Genomic DNA, 21,024 nt, shown 5'->3' with positions numbered 1-21,024 from the left:
GCCCAAACAAGTGAATTGATGCAGCTTGTACTGCAGGAGCAGTGTCTGCAGCTGTGTCTGGTTGGGATGGTAACAAGGGCGAGCAGGTAGCCATAGATCACTTCACAAAGGGCCACAGGCTTTGCAGAGTTCTGATAGCCATGCCCAGCTCCTCTGACTGCTTTCTGGCAAAAGTCAGGCTGTGTCTTTCTTAGAAGCTGTGGGGGGATGCTTCTTGCTCCTTTTTTCTTCAGTTACTGTGATTACCTATTTGCTGGTGTTTGATTTGTTTCGTTCATTCATAAGCAGCATCAGCCCAGAAAACACTGTGCTGTTGGAACTGTTACAGTCCCTCTGGTCTTACCCTGCCTCTCTCCATGATGCTCAAAATGCAGGGACACAGAAGGAGGCCTGCATCAAGGCAAACAAGCAAGCAATTAGAAACAAGCTTGCCATTGGCAGCCGGCTGAGGGAAAAAACAACCCCCAACAAAACAACAACAAAACCCCATCATTTTATTCACATCCAGGCCTTCAGAGGGAGGTGGAATTGTTTTTGGGTATGTGCTGACCTGTATTTTTTTTCTACTCAGCTGATACCTTTCCCTTAAAGATGCAGTGCTGTAGGAAACAGAGACTTTAGGATACCTCACTTCCATAGCAGAAGGAAGATACTTGAACACCTCTTGTTCTTTATGATACATTTACAAAGAACTATTCACTCAGCTCTAACTATTTACTCTGTTCAAGTGCAGTAGGGAAGAATCAAAAACTGTCACCCAAGGGCCTGGGCCATTAACACAGGTATCTGTGTTTGGCAGAGTTAATAGGCAGCATTCTAACCTAATCTGAACAAGGAGTCTAGTCTTTCCCAAACACAGCCACCAGCAGACCATTGATAGGAACTGGAAAATGAAATAATATTCCTATTCCACCCTTATTTTCCAGTGAAACAACAAGGGGATTTATTTACTCCGTGGTTGATGGAGTGTTTCAGTGCTTGTTCAAAATGAAGCACTTACCACTGGCCAGGGAGGGAGACTGGTCCCACACAGCTGTTAGCATGAGGGAGCAGCAGAGGTGGCTGCTGCAGGGGGAAGGGTGAGCCAGGGTAAGAGCAAGGCAGGCAGGGCAGGGGAATCAACTACGAGAGCCCCACGGTACCTGAGTGAGGAGAGCAGGGCAGGGCCAGCAGCAGCAAGCAGGGCAAGCCCCTGAGCAGCAGCCATCGGCAGCAAGGAGCAGGTCCAAGGGCAAGGCAGGCACCCAGCAGGGCAGACACAGGGGCAGGGAGCAGGAAAAAGCCATGAGCTCTAGCTCATGCCTGAAAGAAGCTCCTGAGGCACGGCACAGAAGGCTCAAGGGGAGCTTCTCCCCACCTGGGTTTCCCAGCAGCCTGCTGGGAGTCACCACTGCAGCACATCGGGGCTGAGCCAGCCCTGGGGCAGGGAGGCTGCGGAGCCTGGGGGCACTCACCCCTCACGGTTACTGTCACCGTGCCATTTGTCCCAGTGTCACAAACAGCTGAGACCCTAACCCGCTCTTTGGAGACACCAGGACTCCTCCTGCAGGATAGTGATGCTGACAGACTGGAAGAAATGATCTACAGAGGCAAGAAAAATTATATCTGCTTCTTGGACTGCACTATCAGAAATGAACTCAGGGGTCTGGATAACAGAAAGTGTGAAATTCAGCAGATTAGCCAGCAGTAATAGGGGAAAGAAAAGCACCATGGCCTCTCTCTGGTCTAGAAGGTATGACCTACTCAGTCTTGCTACTCTTGCAGTTTCATATTCTGTTATTACCATAATTTTCAAGAGTAATAATTCTTTGTAGTTCTAGAGAGTTTATATTATCTGTCTTGCCAGGATTGCAATTGTTCTTAGGTAGAATCCAGAATTACTCATTTATCTCCATCAGTGAGTGCCAGAATAGTGCAGGTTAATGCTGTGGGTGGGGATAGGGAGGTTTGGTCCTGGACCCCTACTGAACCCCAGCCTGTAGAGGACACTCAGAGGAGTGTATCCCAGAAATTAGACAAGACTGGTAAAACTCTGCGTGTTGGGTGTCAAGTAAGTTCCTTGCCTAGGAGCCAAAGCAGCATGAGAGGGAGCTGGGAGGGGTTGAGAGTGTTCAGGACACAGTGTGTTCAGAGCTTGGCAGAGGATGTGATACAGGGAGGTGTGTATGAGAATGTGGACTTGGTGGGAATTTGCTTGGATGTTATTTCAGTCTGTTGGCTTGGTTCAGCACAGAAGGTGTTCCTGGCACTAAGCTGAAGAAGGAATTGGGCATTTTACAAGCAATGTAACAGCAGGCTGAGGGTGAGAATGAAGATGCTGTGCCTTGGAGTGAAGACAGGTTGGGGTTTAATGTGTGCAAGGAGTTACAGTCCAGAGATGGTTATTGGTTGTTTGCTGGGAGGCAGAAGGGCATTGTAGGTCTGCATGGTAACGTGGAGATGCCCTGTACCTGGGCTGTGTGGGAACAGTGCCAAGCGGGGAATGGGCTGCTTGATGAGGACCACAAATGCTAAATGAGTATTTGGAGTCAAATTCCTGTCTTTTGTGTATACACTCATTTTGTGTCGGGCTGGAAAGTTGGCGGATTCATGGAGTGAACAAGGAATTGAAAGGTACAGGTGGAACTCCTTGATTAGTTTCACATGGGCAACTCTAAGCGAACACAGAGGGCCAAGTGGGAAAAAGGAGAAGCTCTGTCAGGCAGTTCCCCAAAAGGCCAAACACAGAAGCAGGGAGAGGGCTGCCCGATAGCGCTGGCGGTGTTGCAACACAGGATCTAGAAGTCTGTGGAATGGCCTTGGTGCTTACATAGGAAACAAGTTCCCTCCATAAAAATCCGGCCTGTGCCTATATCTTGGTCATACCTGCACTCAGCCTGTGCACGCACTGCTGTGCTATACGTGGGGTCTCCAGCAGGAACACTAATGACAGACTTCTGTCCACAGAGCCGCGTGTGGGAGGTTGGCGATGTCCTGAGGGCTTTGTGCGCTCCGCAGCTCCCGCGCCACCTCTCCCAAAAGCTGCCAGACCCCACAGGTCCCTGGACTCGCTCCGCGCCGGCGGAAGGGGCCGGTGCGTCAGGCGGCGGCCCGAGGTACTGACGGGCCTGGCCGCAGATTTCAGCACGGCCTGAGGGCAGAGGCGGGGCCGCTCCTCAGCCCGAGCGGAGGCGCTCGCCATGACAGGGGCGGGACGCGGCGTCCGCGCCCGGCCGCCGTGAGGGGCCGAGCGGAGCCGCGGCGGGGCGCGGGGCGATGGCGCGCGGGCCGTGCGGGGCGGGGGGCTCTGCTCGCCGGGCGCGCGCGGGGCCCGCGGCGGGCGCTGAGGCGGCGCGCGCCCCTCCCGCCCTCCTGCGCGCGGCCCCGCTGCCCGCTCGGGCGCCGCTAGAGGGCGCCGGCGCGCCCCCGCCCCGCTGCGGGCGCGCATGCGCGGCGCGGGCGGCGGCGATGGCCCCGCAGTGACGGCCGGATCTAACGGCGCCACCGCGGAGCGCGCGCGGCCCGCCCGGCCCTGCCCGCGCGCCCACCGGCCCCGCGCAGGAGGCGGCGCCGCCGCCGCGGTGATGCGGCCGCGGTGAGCCCCGGGTGCCTCCGCCGCCCTCCCGCCGCATCGGGCAGCGCGGCCCCGCCGCCGCCCCGCGCCCGTTCGCGGATCCTGCCTGCGGCCGCCGCCATGCCGGGCCGCCGCTGAGGGAGGCGCCGACAGCAGCAGGGGCCCCGCGGCGGGGCGGGTATGGCCCGCAGGGACCTGCAGTAGCGCCGCCGCCGCTGCCGCCCGGGCCGAGCCGCCGCTCGGAGCGAGGCCTCCCCCGCGGGAGGCGGAGGAGGAGCCGGCGCGGCCCCCTCCGGCAGGGCCGCCGCGGCCTCCGCGCTGCCGCCGGCGCTGCCGCGCGGCTCCAGGTGGCCCCGGACCAAGGTGACACCCGGCCGGCCCCCGCCCCGGGGCCACCTGCCCCCGCGGCCCGCGCAGACCTTCTTCGCACCGCGCAGCCGGCGGCGAGCGAGCGGCGGCGATGAACCCGGTGAATGCCACTGCTCTCTACGTGTCCGCGAGCCGCCTGGTGCTCAACTACGACCCGGCGGACCCCCAGTCCTTTTCCGAGATTAACAAGCTCCTGCCCTACTTCAGGCAATCCCTCTCCTGCTGCGTGTGCGGTGAGGATCTTTCTTTTGTTCCTGCACAATGAGCCTCCCCGGGGCTCCCGCACGGCCCTGGGCCCGCACCGCGCCTGCCTCGGCCTCGCCTCGCCCGGCCCGCTCCGGGGCAGCTCCCGGCAAAGTTTGCCGGGCCCGGAGCCGGCGGTGCCGGGGGGGCGGCTCGGCGCTCGGGAGCGGCCGAGTGGGAACAGCCCGGGCTGAGCCCGCCCCCGGCGCGGGGCAGCCGCGGGCAGGGCCGGTCACAAGGGCAGGGAGGCGGCGGGGCCGGGTCTCGGCAGCCGCGCACGCTGCCAAGGCGGTGGCGGCACCGAGAGAGTGTTTGCCTCAAAATGCAGCGCTTTATTGCGATCACTGCTTCGTCAGGGGTACGGCAGTTGTCAGTGGTTATTGAAATACCCCGGTGTAGGGGAGTTAATCGCTTTATAAAAGCGATGACTGAGAGCGAGTGTGGTAAAAGATACGCAAAACGATATACAGACCGTAGAGGCTGGGGAAGAGGAACTTCGTAATTATTTTTTCCCCTCCGTGAAATGTAAACAATAAGTAATTCCGATTGAAAGCCAGGAATTTTGAGCTGACAGAAACAATAATGGTTTCTGGTGGGGGGTTTTTTTGTGCCTAGTAGATAATTGTTCTGTAACAATAATTACCATAAAAAGCAAACAGGCAGGGAGCCTGCTGGGCTTTCCCCACTCCCATCCCCCCAAAAAGACCATTCTGTGTGCTGTGGGCAAAGGCAGTGTCCGGAATTTTGGTGTTACAGTGTGGGGAATACTAGGAAGGAATTGCATTCTGCTGTGCCTTGGAGTGGGGGCATGTCTGTTCCTGGGAGGAAGCTCTGGAATAAACTGCTGGGTTTCCTTGAACTTCCCTTTGAAGCCTTGGTCAGTGTCGAGGGGGGGCTCTGACCTGTTAGAACTCTTGGCTGTTAAATTTTTTTCATTCTCCTTTTTTTTCTCTCTGGTAGTTTTAAGTCCTGCCCTGTTTGTCTGTGTATTTTCCTGACAGAATGGCTTTATGCCCACAGTGTTTGTCGATACCGCTGTCTGTGTTAACACTGAATTTGAATTGAATCACTGGGGTTTAGAAAGTTAAATATTTCATTTATGTACAGGATCAGGATTTAACTGTCGGCACGGCTAAAGTAGCGTTAGATGCTTCCTATCCTCTCGCTGTTGGCTCCTCCCACTTGAAGTCTTTGAAAATAGAGATCTGTTTGCACTGGGAAAGAGGGAGCCCGTTCCCAGGATCTCTGCATCGTCATTTCCTGAAGTAATTTGTCTTCAGGATTTTTCCTCATGGAATCCCAATGCTAGTATTGATGCATCTCTGCTTTTTATTTCTTATCACCTGAGGCCCAATTGATTCTAACCACAGTTGTGCTTTCTTCCCATAAATTATTCCTGCTTTTGGTCAGTCACCAGACCACTTTTGCCAAAAAAATATGCAAAAATTGTTCCGATTTTTTTTTAATATCTGCATTGCTGTGCTCTCTGGCCTCTCTACTTTAGGCCTGGTCTTCTGAAATGTGTTCTTTGTTCCCCTTGCCTTGCCTTCTTCCCTCTTTGGCCTTTTGCAGTCTTAGTTTTACACTCTGTGCTGTTGAAATTTCTGTCTTTAATTGGTCCCTGCCCAAATTCCTGAGCTTTTTCCCCCCCTTCTTCAGCTTTTCTTGCTTGGTTTTCTTGTCACTCTCATTTTGGTAGAGTAAACCACATGTGTAGTTTGTTTTCTTCTATTTCCTTGTGCCTCCACGGATATTCTTATTCAAAACCTACCTCTTGATGGTTCCTCTTTCTCTCTTGACCCTTTGTTTTCTTTGAAAATTAGGGTTATTCCGTTGATGTGTCATTTTTTTCTCCTGTGGCCAGCTTTCAGATAACTGTAGCTGCTGTTTATTTCAAATGTTTTGCTTACAGCTGATTAACCAGTCTTATCTGTGCCTCCTGGACTCCTGTTTGTGTTGTGTCGGTACCCAGAGGCTCAGTAAATTCCACTCTCTGTGAAGCCATGCAGTAAAGCAGAGTTACTCAGGTGTTTGTCTGGAGCCTGAGGTGGCCGTGGGCAGGGGGCCTGTCCCACGCAGAACTGCTCACTCTGCTGTTCCCAGTGTCACAAATCTGCAGTTCACACTGCTAAAGGCCAGTCCATCTTTTCCTCATTTGCTTTTTGTACTCCTTTTCTCTTAGTGCTAAAAGCTGTTACACCTTTTACACCTTCTGAATATTTAAGGTCATTAAACCCCATACAACCATCAAAGCTTTTTTAGTTCTGGTGTTTTAAAAGATAAAAATCTATTTACTGAAGTAAAGGCTACATTGAAAGATCATGACAGTGAGCACTATGACCACCCAAAACTCTGCCAGAATCCCAGCAAATTCTGATTTGGAATGGACCTACAAGGGCCAAGGAATCCAGCTGTTAGGGAATGTGGGGTGAACCCAGAACCTTGGTGCTGTCAGCACCGTGTCTGACAGCTGAGCTAACTGTGCAGTGTGGCTTTGGGTTGGGTGCTTTGTTTTAATATTTGGAAGCTTTTCTGATGCTCACTTCTTTCTGCCCTGTTTGTCTGTTTGGATTATGAGACCCAAATGGCTCTGGGTCCATGTTCATGGAACTTGGATCATCTGGCACTTTCCTTGCACAGGTCTTTGAAAACTGCTGAGTGCAAAGGTTTAAAAACTCTGCTTTGTTGGAGAAATGCTGCAGGAAGTATCAGCAGTGGTTAAAGTCTCAACTGCTGGACTTCTAGGAATTCCCTTGGGAAGTTACTCTACAAATTATGTCCTTATGTCATCAGCTTTTTCTCAGTGTGTAATCTCTCTTGAGTGCATCCTGTAATGCTTTGTTATGCTGTAGGTATTAATTCCATGGTCAAGATTGTCCCTTTAACTTTAGGGAATTGTTTTTAGGAGAAATGAGTGCCAGCTACATAAATCTGCTAACATTCCTGGGCTTCCACTGTGCTCCCAAAGCACGAGGCATAAGCCAGCTCATTTCCTTGTGATCCCATAGTCTTTTACACCAGCTCACATAGCAGGGGGTGGCAGAAGCTTTTGGACCCACATAATTATGGAGTTCTAATTAAAGCTCTGATTTCAGATTCAGATTGGCACACATGGAGTTGCAGCAGAAAGCCAAAATGTAAATACAGTATGTCAGTGTAAGTCAGCTGAATCAGTTCTGGGTGGATTCAAGGTCTCCCTCTTGCCTCATGATGGGTGATAAGGGTTTGGTTCTGTAGTTGGAACAGCTGTGTGTGTATTTCTAGGATTTAAGTGTGCTCATGTGACATTTCCTGGACAGTGCTGTAGGGTAATACATCATCCTTTTATAGGGACGTATAAGACAATATTTCCTAGAGCTTTTAAAACTTGAAAATAACTGCTCCCAAGTGTGCATTAGGCAGAAGGGCTGTGCTGTGTGTGTTTTGAGGATGTAAAATACAAGTTCCAGCCTCTAGAATAAAGTGATTATTATAAAATTGCATGTTAATACCACATTTAGTTTAAAAATAGCATAGTAAAATTTATGTGAACAACAAACTTGTGTGGTTTAAAGGTGCTGTCTAGTGGGATAAACATCTTAGCCATTCTCTGGTTCAGATACCATTCAGGTAACTGCAAATCATTGGTCTTTTCAGCATTAACAACTTTCTCTGAAATTCAGTTAAAATGCTTGTAAGAGATATGGTAGCCAGTCAGATCAGCTTAGCTTTTTATCCATAGAAAACTTCCATCATGGAATTTCTGAAAGATATTTCAAAGGTATGTAAAAGATTGTTATTGCTGATTGAGGGATTTCTTGGGAGCTGGCAGGGCTGCAGGACAACGTTTTATGCTTGGCCAGGAACTCAGCCGGGGCTGGGAAATACAGGATGAAATACAGTTCTGGTCTTAAACATCCTGTAATCCCAGTAAGGGGATGTGAGACAACATGTGGCTTTAGGGAGATTAGGGGAGGGAGGAACAAAGAAACCCGGGCAGCATTGACTGGTACCTCACAGAGCCCATCCGGTGTTCTGAGGCAGCTCTGGAGAGTTCTAGCCAGGGGGTTGAAGGCTCAGAGGTGCAGGAGCATTGTGGAAGCAACTCCCAAGCATGGGCAATGGCATGGATTGCCAAAAAAAATAAAATACAAAGTGCTGACTTCTGTTTTTCTATATAAAGATTAGTGTTATAGGATGTTATTTCCCTCCTGTTCTTATGTAAAACCAATAGTCTGTTTTGAGAGTTTTATACTGCCAAAGTAAGTTAATGGTGTGTATAATATAATTACATGGTATAATCAATTATACTTAGCACTAGATCTGAAATGTCTCTATAGTTGGTGGTATACAGTTGTGTAAAATTTCCATTTTGTGCCATTCTGCCCGTGTGAAGGCTTCTCCTCTTCCTCGCCTGTCTCTGAGCTAATTCTCCTTTGGTTCTGCCGTTCTCTGTCCCCAGTGTCCCTCCCTGCTGGGTTCTGTGTCCCCCAGTGTCCCTCCCTGCTGGGTTCTGTGTCCCCCAGTGTCCCTCCCTGCTGGGTTCTGTGTCCCCCAGTGTCCCTCCCTGCTGGGTTCTGTGTCCCCCAGTGCCGTTCCCTGCTGGGCAGCTCTGTGTCCCTCGGTGTCCCTCCCTGCTGGGTTCTGTGTCCCCCAGTGTCCCTCCCTGCTGGGTTCTGTGTCCCCAGTGCCCTCCCTGCTGGGTTCTGTGTCCCTCCCTGCTGGGTTCTGTGTCCCTCCCTGCTGGGTTCTGTGTCCCCAGTGTCCCTCCCTGCTGGGTTCTGTGTCCCCCAGTGCCCCTCCCTGCTGGGTTCTGTGTCCCCAGTGCCCTCCCTGCTGGGTTCTGTGTCCCCCAGTGTCCCTCCCTGCTGGGTTCTGTGTCCCTCCCTGCTGGGTTCTGTGTCCCCAGTGTCCCTCCCTGCTGGGTTCTGTGTCCCCAGTGTCCCTCCCTGCTGGGTTCTGTGTCCCCAGTGCCCCTCCCTGCTGGGTTCTGTGTCCCCAGTGTCCCTCCCTGCTGGGTTCTGTGTCCCCAGTGTCCCTCCCTGCTGGGTTCTGTGTCCCCAGTGTCCCTCCCTGCTGGGTTCTGTGTCCCCAGTGTCCCTCCCTGCTGGGTTCTGTGTCCCCAGTGTCCCTCCCTGCTGGGTTCTGTGTCCCCCAGTGTCCCTCCCTGCTGGGTTCTGTGTCCCCAGTGTCCCTCCCTGCTGGGTTCTGTGTCCCCCAGTGTCCCTCCCTGCTGGGTTCTGTGTCCCCCAGTGTCCCTCCCTGCTGGGTTCTGTGTCCCCCAGTGTCCCTCCCTGCTGGGTTCTGTGTCCCCCAGTGTCCCTCCCTGCTGGGTTCTGTGTCCCCCAGTGTCCCTCCCTGCTGGGTTCTGTGTCCCCAGTGTCCCTCCCTGCTGGGTTCTGTGTCCCCCAGTGTCCCTCCCTGCTGGGTTCTGTGTCCCCAGTGCCCCTCCCTGCGGGGCAGCTCGTGGGCTGTGGCTGCAGCCCCGGGCAGAGCTCGGTGCTGTGGGCTGTGCTCTGTCCAGGGAAATGGACTGAGCTCCCCTCACAGAAGGGGAGGTACTGGAGTGACACTAAAGAGATGGAAACTTCCTGGAAAGTCCAGTTTCCTGTCACAGACATGGAAGAAGGGAGAAGAAACGAATTCCCATTATAATAAAGCTTAATTATATGGATGATACTGGAGTTTCTGTTTGGAATATGAGCTGTGGCTAGGTTGAGCTTGGGTAACAGAGTTTTAGAGTGAGAAAACATAAGTTTTCTAAGTTCTGTGATGGAAAAGTTTATCTTAGAACTTCTTCCCTGTCCATTCTCCCTGGGTTGAGGAGAGTGCAGGCTGATTCATGATCTGTGCTGCCAGATCAGAGCTGCCTTTTATGTTTGAAAATTGGTCTGGTGCTGTGGGGGTTTTTAGGTATTTTCTCCATTGATATTTTCTTTTTTCCTTTGTTTTCAGTTATTGGAAATACTGTAAATAAAACTACTGGTAGTTTTTTAAAGTACATGATTTTCCTCTTTAAAGTATCATGTATGGTTGCCAAAACACTTCTGAATTTGTGAAGAATGTGAAAAATAATCGTCTCTGAAACAATCATCAAGGAGCATGGGCTAGGGGACTAAGTACCTATCAAACACCTTCTGCTGCAGGTATTCTGTTCGTGCTTGCTCTGGGAGCACTTGTCTATAAAATGTCAGTCTCACATCTCTGTATAGGCCAGTTTTTACTCAAGAACCTGGTGGGTGATTTCCTCTTAAAATCTCCCTGCTGAACTTCGTTTCCCTTTCCTGTTTTCAAACCCTTTGTGTGACTCCTGGGAGAACTGCTTTGTCAAGGTTGTCTGCATTGTACTGCAGAAGTTTTGATAACAGAAAGTTCTGCCAGTAGAATTTGAATTGGTTACTCAACTAAAAATATTCCTCAGCCTTAGAATAAAATTGAGTAGGAAGAGAGGTAGCAGTGGTCCCTGGGTGGCGGCTTCCAGAGAGGGCTGCAGTGCTGGCTGGTGCTGGGATTGGAGCGGAGTGTTCCTGCTTGGGGAGCTGGGAGGTGATGGATGGGTTTGGTGGTGCCTGAGGATATTGATTAAACCGATTGTTTTCCCCAGTGTTTAAAGAGGAGTTAATGTGTTGCCTGGAGCCATCTTTATTGGGATGTCTGAGCTCTCCTGTCCTGGGCACTCCAGCACGGTTCCTCTGATTTATTTTCTTTGCTGCCTTATGATTTACACCTCAGGCCGCCGAAATACGGACTGAGGTTCCTGGATGTTGTGTTGGGAGCCTTCAGTAAGGCCAGAAAACATTCCCAGAGAAGTGATGGCAGTAGAGCCTTTCCTAAGCACGCTGCTTTGCAGGGAGCAGAGTTTTCCCTGCTCTCCTGGAGGAATTACACCGAGTCCCCCAGTGACAGATTTTTATTCCGTGTCTCCTGGGCCTCGCAATCACAGCCCGTGGTTGGCTCCCTGTCACACTGTGGCCTTGGAGAGCACACTTCAGTCTAAGATTCTGATGTTCATGTCTTGTTTGGTGTGGAAAAATGGTTTTCATTGCTTTTTGTTTGCTCAGGTAATGTGATGAACTTGATCTATAACTTCCAAAGCAAGTTCTCACTCTTGTGAGTGTTTCTGCAGCTTAGAAACATGTTATTATTTTATACCCATAGGAGAAATGGTAACTCTGCTATTTGAAACTTCTAAAATACAGCAATTTTGACTTTTGGAAAACATCATCATGTGAAAATTTTACGCTGCATGGTGAACAAGATTCACTTATTCATCTTCCTAAAGCCTCAAAGTTTGAACTTTACCACCTAGTTTGTTAAAAATACATTTAGAATTTTTCCTGACAGGCATTTTGTAAACACAAGGCCTTTCAGACAGAGCTATAACTTTGACATAGGACTTAGTAAAAATGTTCTGTTGTTTCTTATGTGCATGGTGGATTCAAAGAACAAGGCAGTCCCTTCTCCACTTAAAATGCAATTTGTTGTAGTTTTTTTCCTTGAACTTCAGCTAAAAAGGTTGACTGTATTTCTCCAAATATGAAGAAAAATAGTCTAACTGTCTTCTGATGATGGTTAAATTGGGTTCCCATGGTGCTCAGGCAAAAACAGTGCAGTTTTTATTTTTTCAAAGAGTTTACAAACATTAATTCATTAGTCACAATTGGCCCTATATGAGGGTAATAATGTCTTTAGCAATTTTTCCATGGATGTGTGCTTGTGGAGGATGTGCAGAAATACTCAGTAGCCAGCAGAATGTTTTCTCTGATAAAATTTTGAAATAAGTATTTTTAGTTGATTTGGGTCTTTTTTTAGTGCTTTTTTTGTGTCCCTCACATTTCCATTTCACCCAACAGGGAATTTATAAGTGCTTGTGGATGCCTTGATCAAATTCTGGCAGTGAGGTTGGGGTGATCTAAGGGCAGGGTGGTGTTTGCAGGAAGAAATCAATTCTCATAGTTCATAGGGAAACTCTCATTGTTCCTCAGAGTTCTGTGCTGGAGTCTTGGAGAACTTTTTTTTGTTTCTACTTTTTGGCTGAATTGAACAATTTCTCTGCACAGAGCCTTGTGTCAAAGCCCACGAGAGGATCACACATCTGTGGTGTTGTTGTGAAGTGCCCTTAGCTCCACACCTTCTGTAGCCGTAGGTTCAGAGCTTTGTCCCTGCAATATTGCAGAGATGTGTTCCTGTCTCACTGAGAGCAGGGGAATTTGGGAATGCTCTGCAGTGGGTGGGATACCTGGGGGACAGGCATCCCACCCTTGAAGTTTACACATCCAAAAGACCTTGCCATTGAAATATTTAGGGTGGAGAATGACAGAACAATCTGCTGGGGATCCTGCAGATTTCACTGAGAGGAGCTGCCCAGCGTTTTTCTACCTGGGACAACTGCTAGGGCAGGGCAGGACAGACATCAGTCTGGGTGATCTGGCTCCTGACTCTGGTGAAGTTTTGGTGAAATGCATCAAATCCAACATGGTCCAGCCCATCCTAAGTGTAGGTCTGGAAGTGGGGCGTGTCAGGACTTGTGATCTGTGAGACCTTTCCCTGCTGTCCGTCACAGCTGGCCCTTGCACTAACCTCTGTGAGTGTGAGTGTGTTCCGTTTTCTTGTTTTCTAGGAAGTACCCAGATCTCCCACCCCTCTAAAACAAATCCCACACATTTGTTGTATTCCTCTGCAGATGGCTGACAGACCTTTTTGCTGCTCATCATATGCCTGCCTGTCTGTCGTCAGATAGTTTTGCAAATAGTGCTTTCAGGGGGTTTATCCAACTCGAGAAATGCTGCTTTTGTGAGGGTATTTTCTGTTGTTTTGCCTTAAAGCCTCGTTGAGCTGCTGCTCGTTCTTCAGTGGCTCCAGCTGATCATTTCTCGGGTGGAAGATGCTGTGTGGAGCAGCAGGGAGCACTTCAGGGAGGGTGGTGGGGAGAGCAGGGCTTTTCCTTCCCTCCTGCTGCAGGCACAGGGGTGGCTGAGCACAAACCCTGTGCAGCCGTGTCACAGTCGGTGAGGAGCAGCTCCTGTCCTTCAGGAGCTCCTGAGCTCTGAGGCTTGGACGTGGCAGGCTGTTGGAGCTTGCTGGCTGTTGCTAGCTATTTTAGTAGAAACAATCAGATGATGTTTAATCCCGAAATGAAAAGGCTGACAGTGTAGCAGTGCAGCTGGGAAAGCTCCAGCTGTGGAGATGGCTTTGGGGTCCTTGGCGTGCAGAAGTCTGTGTGTGCCTCAGCTGGGCACAGCTTCCTGTTCCTCAGAGCTTGGTAGAGGCTCAGCATTTCTGTTTCTGCAGTCGTGGTTTAAAAATAACCTCGTGCTCCCGTGCTGTTTGATGGGCACACGTTGGTGGGGGAGCTCCCTTGCTGCCCTCTCCTCCTGTGTCCCGTGGATGCCACTGTGGCTGTGCTGGCCCCAGAGCTTCTGGTGATCCCAGTGCAGCCCAGATCAAAGACTTGTGCCTGAAAAATGGTGAGGAACCCCAGCGATACGTTGGTATTTGTAAAAAATTTGACTTCTTTTATTCTATTTTACTTCTTGAAATTAAGATTTAATAATGAAATATTTCGTAAGACTTTGGGTTGTTGGAAAAGCCAAGATGATTTTCAATGATTCATGTTCCAGTAACATTTCCAAGGACCCTAAATTAAATATTTGTGTTTAGCCCTTTCCTGCCTTTGCTGAGGGTAGGTGAGAATGGCTGGAGTTGGCTGTCCAAGCCTCTCTTCCAAGTGAATTCCATCCATTATGGGCGTTGTTCTGGGTACAGACACCTACCAATTGTTTCAGTTCCCAGTTCTTCTCCTCCCTTTGGTCTCAGAGAGACAATTTGCAGATGCTTCCCCTGTCCCTGCAGCTGTGAAATAATGCTCATTAAGGACCACAGCAGGCAGTATTTCGTGTGGTTTCAGTGACCTCACTCCTGGGACAGTCTTTTCAGATCAGCCGGGAGGTTTGGTAAATAATATATTAAAAGTTTTTCCTCTCTATATGCTCCTTATTAATTGTAAGTGCTGATATTAATGTATGTATTTAGTCAACCTTTCTGAAATCAAGATAGTTAAGAGCTGGTGTGGAAGGAAAGTCTTGTATTGGAGGCTTTGTAAGAACGTGATTTTGCTTTTGGTGAAAACCCTGCACAAAAGAGGGTGAGAAAAGACAGAGCAAGGTTCAGTAACACCAGGGTACACAGGGCTGTAGAACTGAAGGTCTGCAGTGAGTAATGGTGGAGGGGTCTAATGCAGGTGAATGGCTGCACAATAAAATGAAAAATTACAGTTAGATTAGAGAAATACTAAATTATAAGCATGGAAAAATAATAACTTCAGGGCCCACCATGTTGATATCTTGGAGATTTATATAAATTTTTAAATTTCCAGAGAGGAGCAGCAATGATGGCCACCAGGCAAAAGTGAGATCCTGGCCTTGCAAAACTTCGAGGTCCCAGAGCAGCTCAGGTGCTGTTTGTGGGACTATGCTGCTCACTTAGTGCCTCTCCCTGAGTATTACAAGTAATGAAACTTAATTTTATGGAAAATTAGCATCTCAGGATTGACTTGTTATTTGATTTGCCAGTACTAGAACTGAGGAGAGCAATAGTGCCACAGAATCCATAAAAAAGAAAAACTTTGAAGAATGAATATTCAATGAGATATGAGTTGAAATGGAAAATATTCCCTCAGCTCAGGCATTCCTAATGTCTCTCCAGTGTAGGTTGCCTGGCATTTACTGGGAGTGGAACTTGCTCTGTTCTTCCTGTCAGTGAGAGCATGTGAATGTTTTGTCTTGTCAGTCCGTCTGGTTTTTCCCTCAAAGCCTCCAGAAATTTTAATTTTCCTGTATCCTCTTTTAGCATTTGTACTTATTCAGGAGTTTCAGCCAAATTTATTTTGGGAGAAATAAAACACACTGTTGATGATGCCTTTTTTTTTTTTTAATCTAATTAGAAGTTGAGGTGGTATCTTGTTTATTTGGTGCCATCTCTGAAGTATTTTAGTTCTGTAAAGCGTCATAACTCAGCGTTATTCTCACAAGGAGCCAAGAGAGGCTACTGGTGGATGAGGAGTGTTTTGTGTCATTATTAATTGGGAATTAATTAGTGCTGGTGGCTTTTGGCCCTGGGAGCACTGTAGTCCAAGGCTCTGCAGTGTCAGCACTGGCCTGGCACGGCTCCTGCTGTTCCTGTTGGAATCAATCCAGGGGAGCTGGACCCTTGCTGGTGAACTCTGCTGAAGGACAGGACTGCTTTGGGGAGCTGGTGGCATTTAAAGTTTGGGGTTTGTTCCCTTCAGGGAACTTTTCTCCTAAAATCAGCTCCCATCTTAGGACCACAGTGGCCACCTCTGTCTGTGGCGTTGTTATATCCTGTCATTTCAAAGGAACTTGGGCAAAACCCAATCATTCCCCCTGCAGGTTGGACTGTGGGATTTCATGTTCCATCTGCTGGCTTTAAACCTTCCCGGCTTGATGTGATGAGAGTTTTCTGTGGTCTCCTGGTGGGCTCTTGTCACCCTGTCTGTGCCACCTGGCAGCTTGCCCAACAACTGTATTTCTCTGCATTTATTAAAATTATACATAATGGCAGCCCGAGCACTGACTCTTGTGATTTGTTGTTCAAAACCCAGTTTGCATCACGCCACACCCACTGAATGTCGGCTCAGGTGGAGGGCTTGGAGCAGTCCCTTCCCAAAGAGGGATCAGGGAGTGCAGGAAAAAGGGATCAGGGAAGTGAGCAATGAGAGAAAATAGCTTTGATATTTTGGGGTTTTATCCAGTCTCATTTGATATATGCCTTTTGCTTCCTGTTCTCAAGTTGTTTAATTTTATTCACTTGTTGCGGCAGATTGTTTTCACTTTGGAAAATCTGTGTGGGAATTCCCTGATGGCTGTAACTCATCCTGCAGAGGCTCCTTATGGGAGAAAGCTCTGGTCAAAGCTGACAGTGTGCTGGGAGGGAGGGCTGTTGCTGGGGATGGCTATAGATACTCTGCAATTTAATTTAGGAGATGGAATATCTTTCTGGCCTAGAGCTGCCTGGAAATAGCAAAGCAATACTGTCACTTTCTGGATATAGGAACTAGTTGCATTGTTTCTAGACAGAATTTAGTTTCACTTGTTCTTTCATGTTTTATCCTTAGGTAATATTTGAGTTGTTCTTAAGGAAAACCAAAACCATTCTTCCAGGTTTTCACAGTTTTGGGGATCTGCAGACAAAATCTTCTAGACTGTCAGTGCTGGGGGTCTGAAACTTTCTGGGCTGTCAGGGGAGTGTGGATTCCTTTAGTAGCTGATTTTTGTTAGTTTTTTATTCTAAACAGTAAAATATTGAAAAAAAATCTTTATTCTAATGCCTTCACAAAATGCTAAATGAAAAATAACGTGAAGTCTGCTGTGTCTTCTTCCCTTTAGGGGTGGATATTTCATCATTTTTACATTCCTTTCAGAGTTTTCCCTCTGCTCTGTTCTCATTTGTTTTTACTAATTCCATTAAAATCTTTGCAGTAAGTTGTCATGGGAGTTTATTATTTCACTTTTGGTAACTTCATAGAAATCTTGTGTGTTCTGTAACAAAGCTGAAGGGGAGAATGTGATCAGTAGTACTGTAGTTGAGAATGTTTCTAAAGGCTGCAGCACACAAGTCATGGTGTGATGGTTCTCTTCTTATTTTATCCAGTGTTTTAAAACCAGGTTGGCGGATGGGAGAATTTGTGCAGGCAGTTGTTGGGATGGGATGTTTTCTTGTGAATAACTGAACTTTTGGAGTAACATTTTTGATAGTACAAAAAATACTGTTCATCCAGTAGTGTCCCAGAAACCTGCCTTAAGTCCATTGTAATCTTCCTCTTTCTTTTCCCGTAGGAAATTTGCTACAAGACCCTATTGCTCCTACCAACTCCAATTGTCAGCATTATGTCTGCAAAACGTGTAAGGGCAAGAAGATGATGATGAAGCCCTCGTGTAGCTGGTGCAAGGACTACGAGCAGTTTGAGGAGAACAAGCAGCTGAGCATCCTGGTGAACTGCTACAAGAAGCTGTGCGAGTACATCACGCAGACGCCGCTGGCCCGGGACATCATCCAGGCCGTGGATTGCTCTGCAGACCTGCTGGCTCTGCTCAAGGATGGGGCACCGCTGCACGAGGAGACGGAGAAATCCTCGGACGCGGCCCTGGCGCTGTGTCTGACGCACTCCCCGGTCCCTTCCACCTCGGAGCTGGCCACGGACACGCCGGGGGCATTCACGGCGCTGCCCGAGAGCAGCCCCGGCCTGGACCTGCGGGGCTCCGTCATCAACGGGCTGCCCCCGTGCAACGGGCTGTCGGTGGAGAAGCTGGGCGTGAGCATCCCCTCCCCGGAGCACGCCAGCGCCATCGACGTGTGCGGCACCGGCGACTACATCAAGACGGAGGACATCCCTGGCAGCCTGCAGCCCGTGTGCGACACGGTGGCCACCAGCGACCTGTGCCCCGCGGGCATCGACATCTGCGGCTTCAGCGAGGACATCAAGCCGGGCGGGTCGCTGCTGCTCAGCGTGGAGGAGGTGCTGCGCAGCCTGGAGACCGTGTCCAGCGGCGAGGTGTGCGACTCCAACCTGCAGCCCGGCCTGGAGGCCAACATGGCCAACGGCCCCTTCCTGCAGCTCTCCCCCCCTGCCCTCAGCCATAACATTTTCATGGCCACAGAGGCGTCTCCTCACGGGCTCTCCTGCACGGCAGCCACGCCCAAGGTGGCGAAGCTGAACAGGAAGCGCTCTCGCTCCGAAAGCGACAGCGAGAAGGTTCAGCCTCTGCCCATCTCCAGCATCATCTGCGGCCCAACGCTGGGAGCCTCGGCTCCTGTGACGGTCAAACAGGAGAATAAAATGTCCTTGCAGCCCATTGCGACTGTACCTAATGGAGGAACTACTCCCAAAATCAGTAAAACTGTGCTCCTGTCTAACAAAAGCATGAAAAAGAACTTAGAACATGCCCCCAAGAAATCCCACCCGAAAGCCAAACCGGGGGTGCTGAAAACAAAAGACAAGGCAAAGGAGAAAGTTCCCAGCAGTAACGTTATGCCAGGAAGCCCGACAAAAACTGTGTATAAAAAGCCACAAGAAAAGAAAGGGTGTAAATGTGGTCGTGCCACCCAAAATCCAAGTGTTCTTACATGCCGTGGCCAACGCTGCCCTTGCTACTCGAACCGCAAAGCCTGCCTTGACTGCATATGCCGTGGCTGCCAAAACTCCTACATGGCGAACGGGGAGAAGAAGCTGGAGGCCTTTGCAGTGCCAGAAAAGGCCTTGGAGCAGACTCGGCTTACTTTGGGCATTAATGTGACAAGCATTGCCGTGCGCAATGCCAGCACAAGCACCAGTGTAATCAATGTGACAGGGTCACCAGTAACGACGTTTTTAGCTGCCAGTACACACGATGAGAAAAGTTTGGATGAAGCTATAGACATGAGATATGACTGTTGAACCTTTCTTTCTTTTCCCTGCCATCCGTAGGGGAACTGCTACAGGTTTAAGGCAGCTATGGTTCTGTTTAACTTGCTGGAGCTCCTGCGTTTAGATCACTTGTATCAAGTGTTTTTCATTGCTATGTTCTGTGTATTAGTGTCTGGGAAATAGTTGCAGATAATGGAGGAGTTACCCTAAAACTGTTTTTAGTTCTTACAGCACCTCATAGTTTGAGATCGATTGCTGATGTAAATGATTTTATCACAAGATCTTTTGACAAGGAATATATTTGACCTCATTGTACTTGCTCATGCTTTGTGCTCAGTCAAAGCTTCAGCTTCAGTGTAGCATCCAGATAGTGCATCTCAACTGTGCTAGATGATGGTGTAGAAGAATAATTATTTGATGGGTTGCAGTCACCATGAGCAGGAAATGACCTGACATTCCTGTGGGAAAGGCAGCGCTGAGCTGGGGGATGCGCTCTGGAAAGGGCAGGTAGTGGTGATTGTGAGAGCTGGCTGTGCCCTCTGCTGAAGAGCACACAGCTAAACAAGATTAATTAATCTGCTGAGCAGCATCTCAGGCTGCAGGCAAGGCTCAGGAGGGTCGGGTGGATGCAAAGGTCGAGCTCCAGCTCGGATACCCCGTCCTGGTAATGACATCACCCTTGGGGTTTGTCTTCCTGACACTTCACAGGTCACGTCCCTGCTCAGCTGCCCCTCTGTGCCAGCCCCCAGAGTGTGACAAGTCACTGAGGGGCTGGGCTGGGAGAACATCACTGGTACCCTATGAAGGCTCAAGTTCTGTTGGCACCATCCTCTCCCATTCCCGAGTTCCCGGTGTTTTACTGCTGTTGCTTCTAGGGAAGAGAAGGGGTTCTGTGGGTTACAGGGAGTCCTTGGCCGATTTTCCCCTCTGGTGCTGATCAGTGCCGGGCTACAGGGAGATTGTGCAGCCCTTACCACCACTGGGGGTTGTTGGATCCCAGGTTGGTAGCAGAGCCGGGACCCCTCCCGTGGAGGCGAGTTCCCACTGATGGCACCTCCCAGCCAGGCACAGGATCGAGGGCTATCAAAGGTCAAATTCTTGGGGTGTTTGCTAAACAGAATAAGCTATATATAACTCACTCCGCCCTGAACCTATCTCATTTTTTTGCTAAAATGTTGAAAGCAGCTTTTGAAGGTCATTGCTTTTCAACCTGTGCTAAAAGGCTTGAAAATAGAAAAATAACAAAGTTGTCGAGCTTATCTGGAAAAGTGTTACAGTGAAAGAATTCCTCTTAGGAATTCAGCTTTGTGCAAAAATGGTTGATTGCAGCGCAATCCCTACATCAGAGTGCAGGCACAAAATTGAGTTGTGCCTTCAGGGCTTCGTTGGAAACCTAAAAAGTTGCAATTGCTTTGTGAAAGCAGAAATTCTCCTCTTGGAATGACAGAGCACAACCCGACCATGGGCTGACGCGAACACAACCATTACTGTCTGATTTTAAAGGCCATTCCCGTTTCAGCAGCATGTTAAATAGCGTGTGGATTTTTTGAGTTCCTTTCCTGCTTCCATCTCCCCTGTCCCTCAGGCAGAGCCCCCGCGGTGCTTTCCGGCCCGGCGCTGGGTGTGCTTTGATTTGGCACAAAGCACGTACAATGACGGTTCCTCACCGAGAAATGAGCAAAGCCCTTTGGACACAAATGGCACCTCCTTTTGTTTTGTAGTGTACCATGGTGTCATTTTCTGTGAATGTGGTCAGAGCTTTTTGTTGGTTTTGGTTTGTTTCTCCCCCCGTCTTTTTTGTGGGGTGGGCAGGGTGGGGGGTTAAAGCCATAGGAAGAAAAATGTGATGTACGTGTCCAGTCTGTACTTTTTTGTTTTTGTTTTGCAAGAAGAGTTGAAAAATATTTTTGATAATGAGTAAATGGTGGAAAATGCTTCTTAGTATTCTTGTCTTTATTTGCCAACCCAAGTACCTAAGATCTGTGTTTTTTAGCCCTCATGAGATTTAACGATGTCCTATTAAAATGTATTTAGTTAAACTTGTATGTGATTTTTGTGTTGACCCAGAAGGATCCTACCAGTCTCTAATTTGGTGGTTTGATCGTGACCTACTAATGTAAATCTGTTTCTTAGTCCACTGCGTGTAAGCGAAGCAGCGACCCCGAGTGTGGGAGTGGCTGCACAGCACGGGTTGTGTCCGGATGCGTTTGCAGAGCTGTTCAGTTTTGCCGAGATTGTTGATGGTACATTTTTAGGACTTTCATTAAATTAAATACAAAGTACCTTTGCTCCAGAAATGCGGGAGTATTTGGAATCTTTACTATCTCACTGCTGCATTGAATGTGGTACCAAAAGTTGGAGAACTTAGGTCAAGAGTGTTTCGGAGCGTCGACAGGAGAGCCCTGATGGTTCATGTAAAACTGCAAATGGTAGATTCAGGTTGTTTCTAAAAACATTT

At 49.1% G+C, this 21,024-nt stretch overlaps 1 protein-coding gene across 1 annotated transcript; it reads left to right on the top strand.

Moving 5' to 3' along the window:
- Positions 1-4,013: 4,013 nt before the first annotated feature.
- On the top strand, positions 4,014-20,502 carry MSL2 (MSL complex subunit 2). The gene is made up of 2 exons (XM_063408076.1): positions 4,014-4,155; positions 16,999-20,502. Exons 1-2 carry the CDS (start codon positions 4,014-4,016, stop codon positions 18,594-18,596), a joined length of 1,740 nt encoding a protein of 579 aa, XP_063264146.1. The 3' UTR covers positions 18,597-20,502.
- Positions 20,503-21,024: the final 522 nt, after the last annotated feature.

This window comes from Prinia subflava, chromosome 11, assembly GCF_021018805.1.
Source record: "Prinia subflava isolate CZ2003 ecotype Zambia chromosome 11, Cam_Psub_1.2, whole genome shotgun sequence".
In the NCBI taxonomy this organism is placed as follows: domain Eukaryota; kingdom Metazoa; phylum Chordata; class Aves; order Passeriformes; family Cisticolidae; genus Prinia; species Prinia subflava.
Note: the sequence above shows the minus strand (reverse complement) of the source record. Positions and strands in the feature narration are given on the sequence as shown.

Coding starts and splice junctions, on each gene's coding strand:
- MSL2 (XM_063408076.1), top strand. CDS start 4,014: ATGAACCCGGTGAATGCCACTGCTCTCTACGTGTCCGCGAGCCGCCTG. Junction 4,156..16,998: donor CCTCTCCTGCTGCGTGTGCG/GTGAGGATCTTT, acceptor CTTTTCCCGTAG/GAAATTTGCTACAAGACCCT.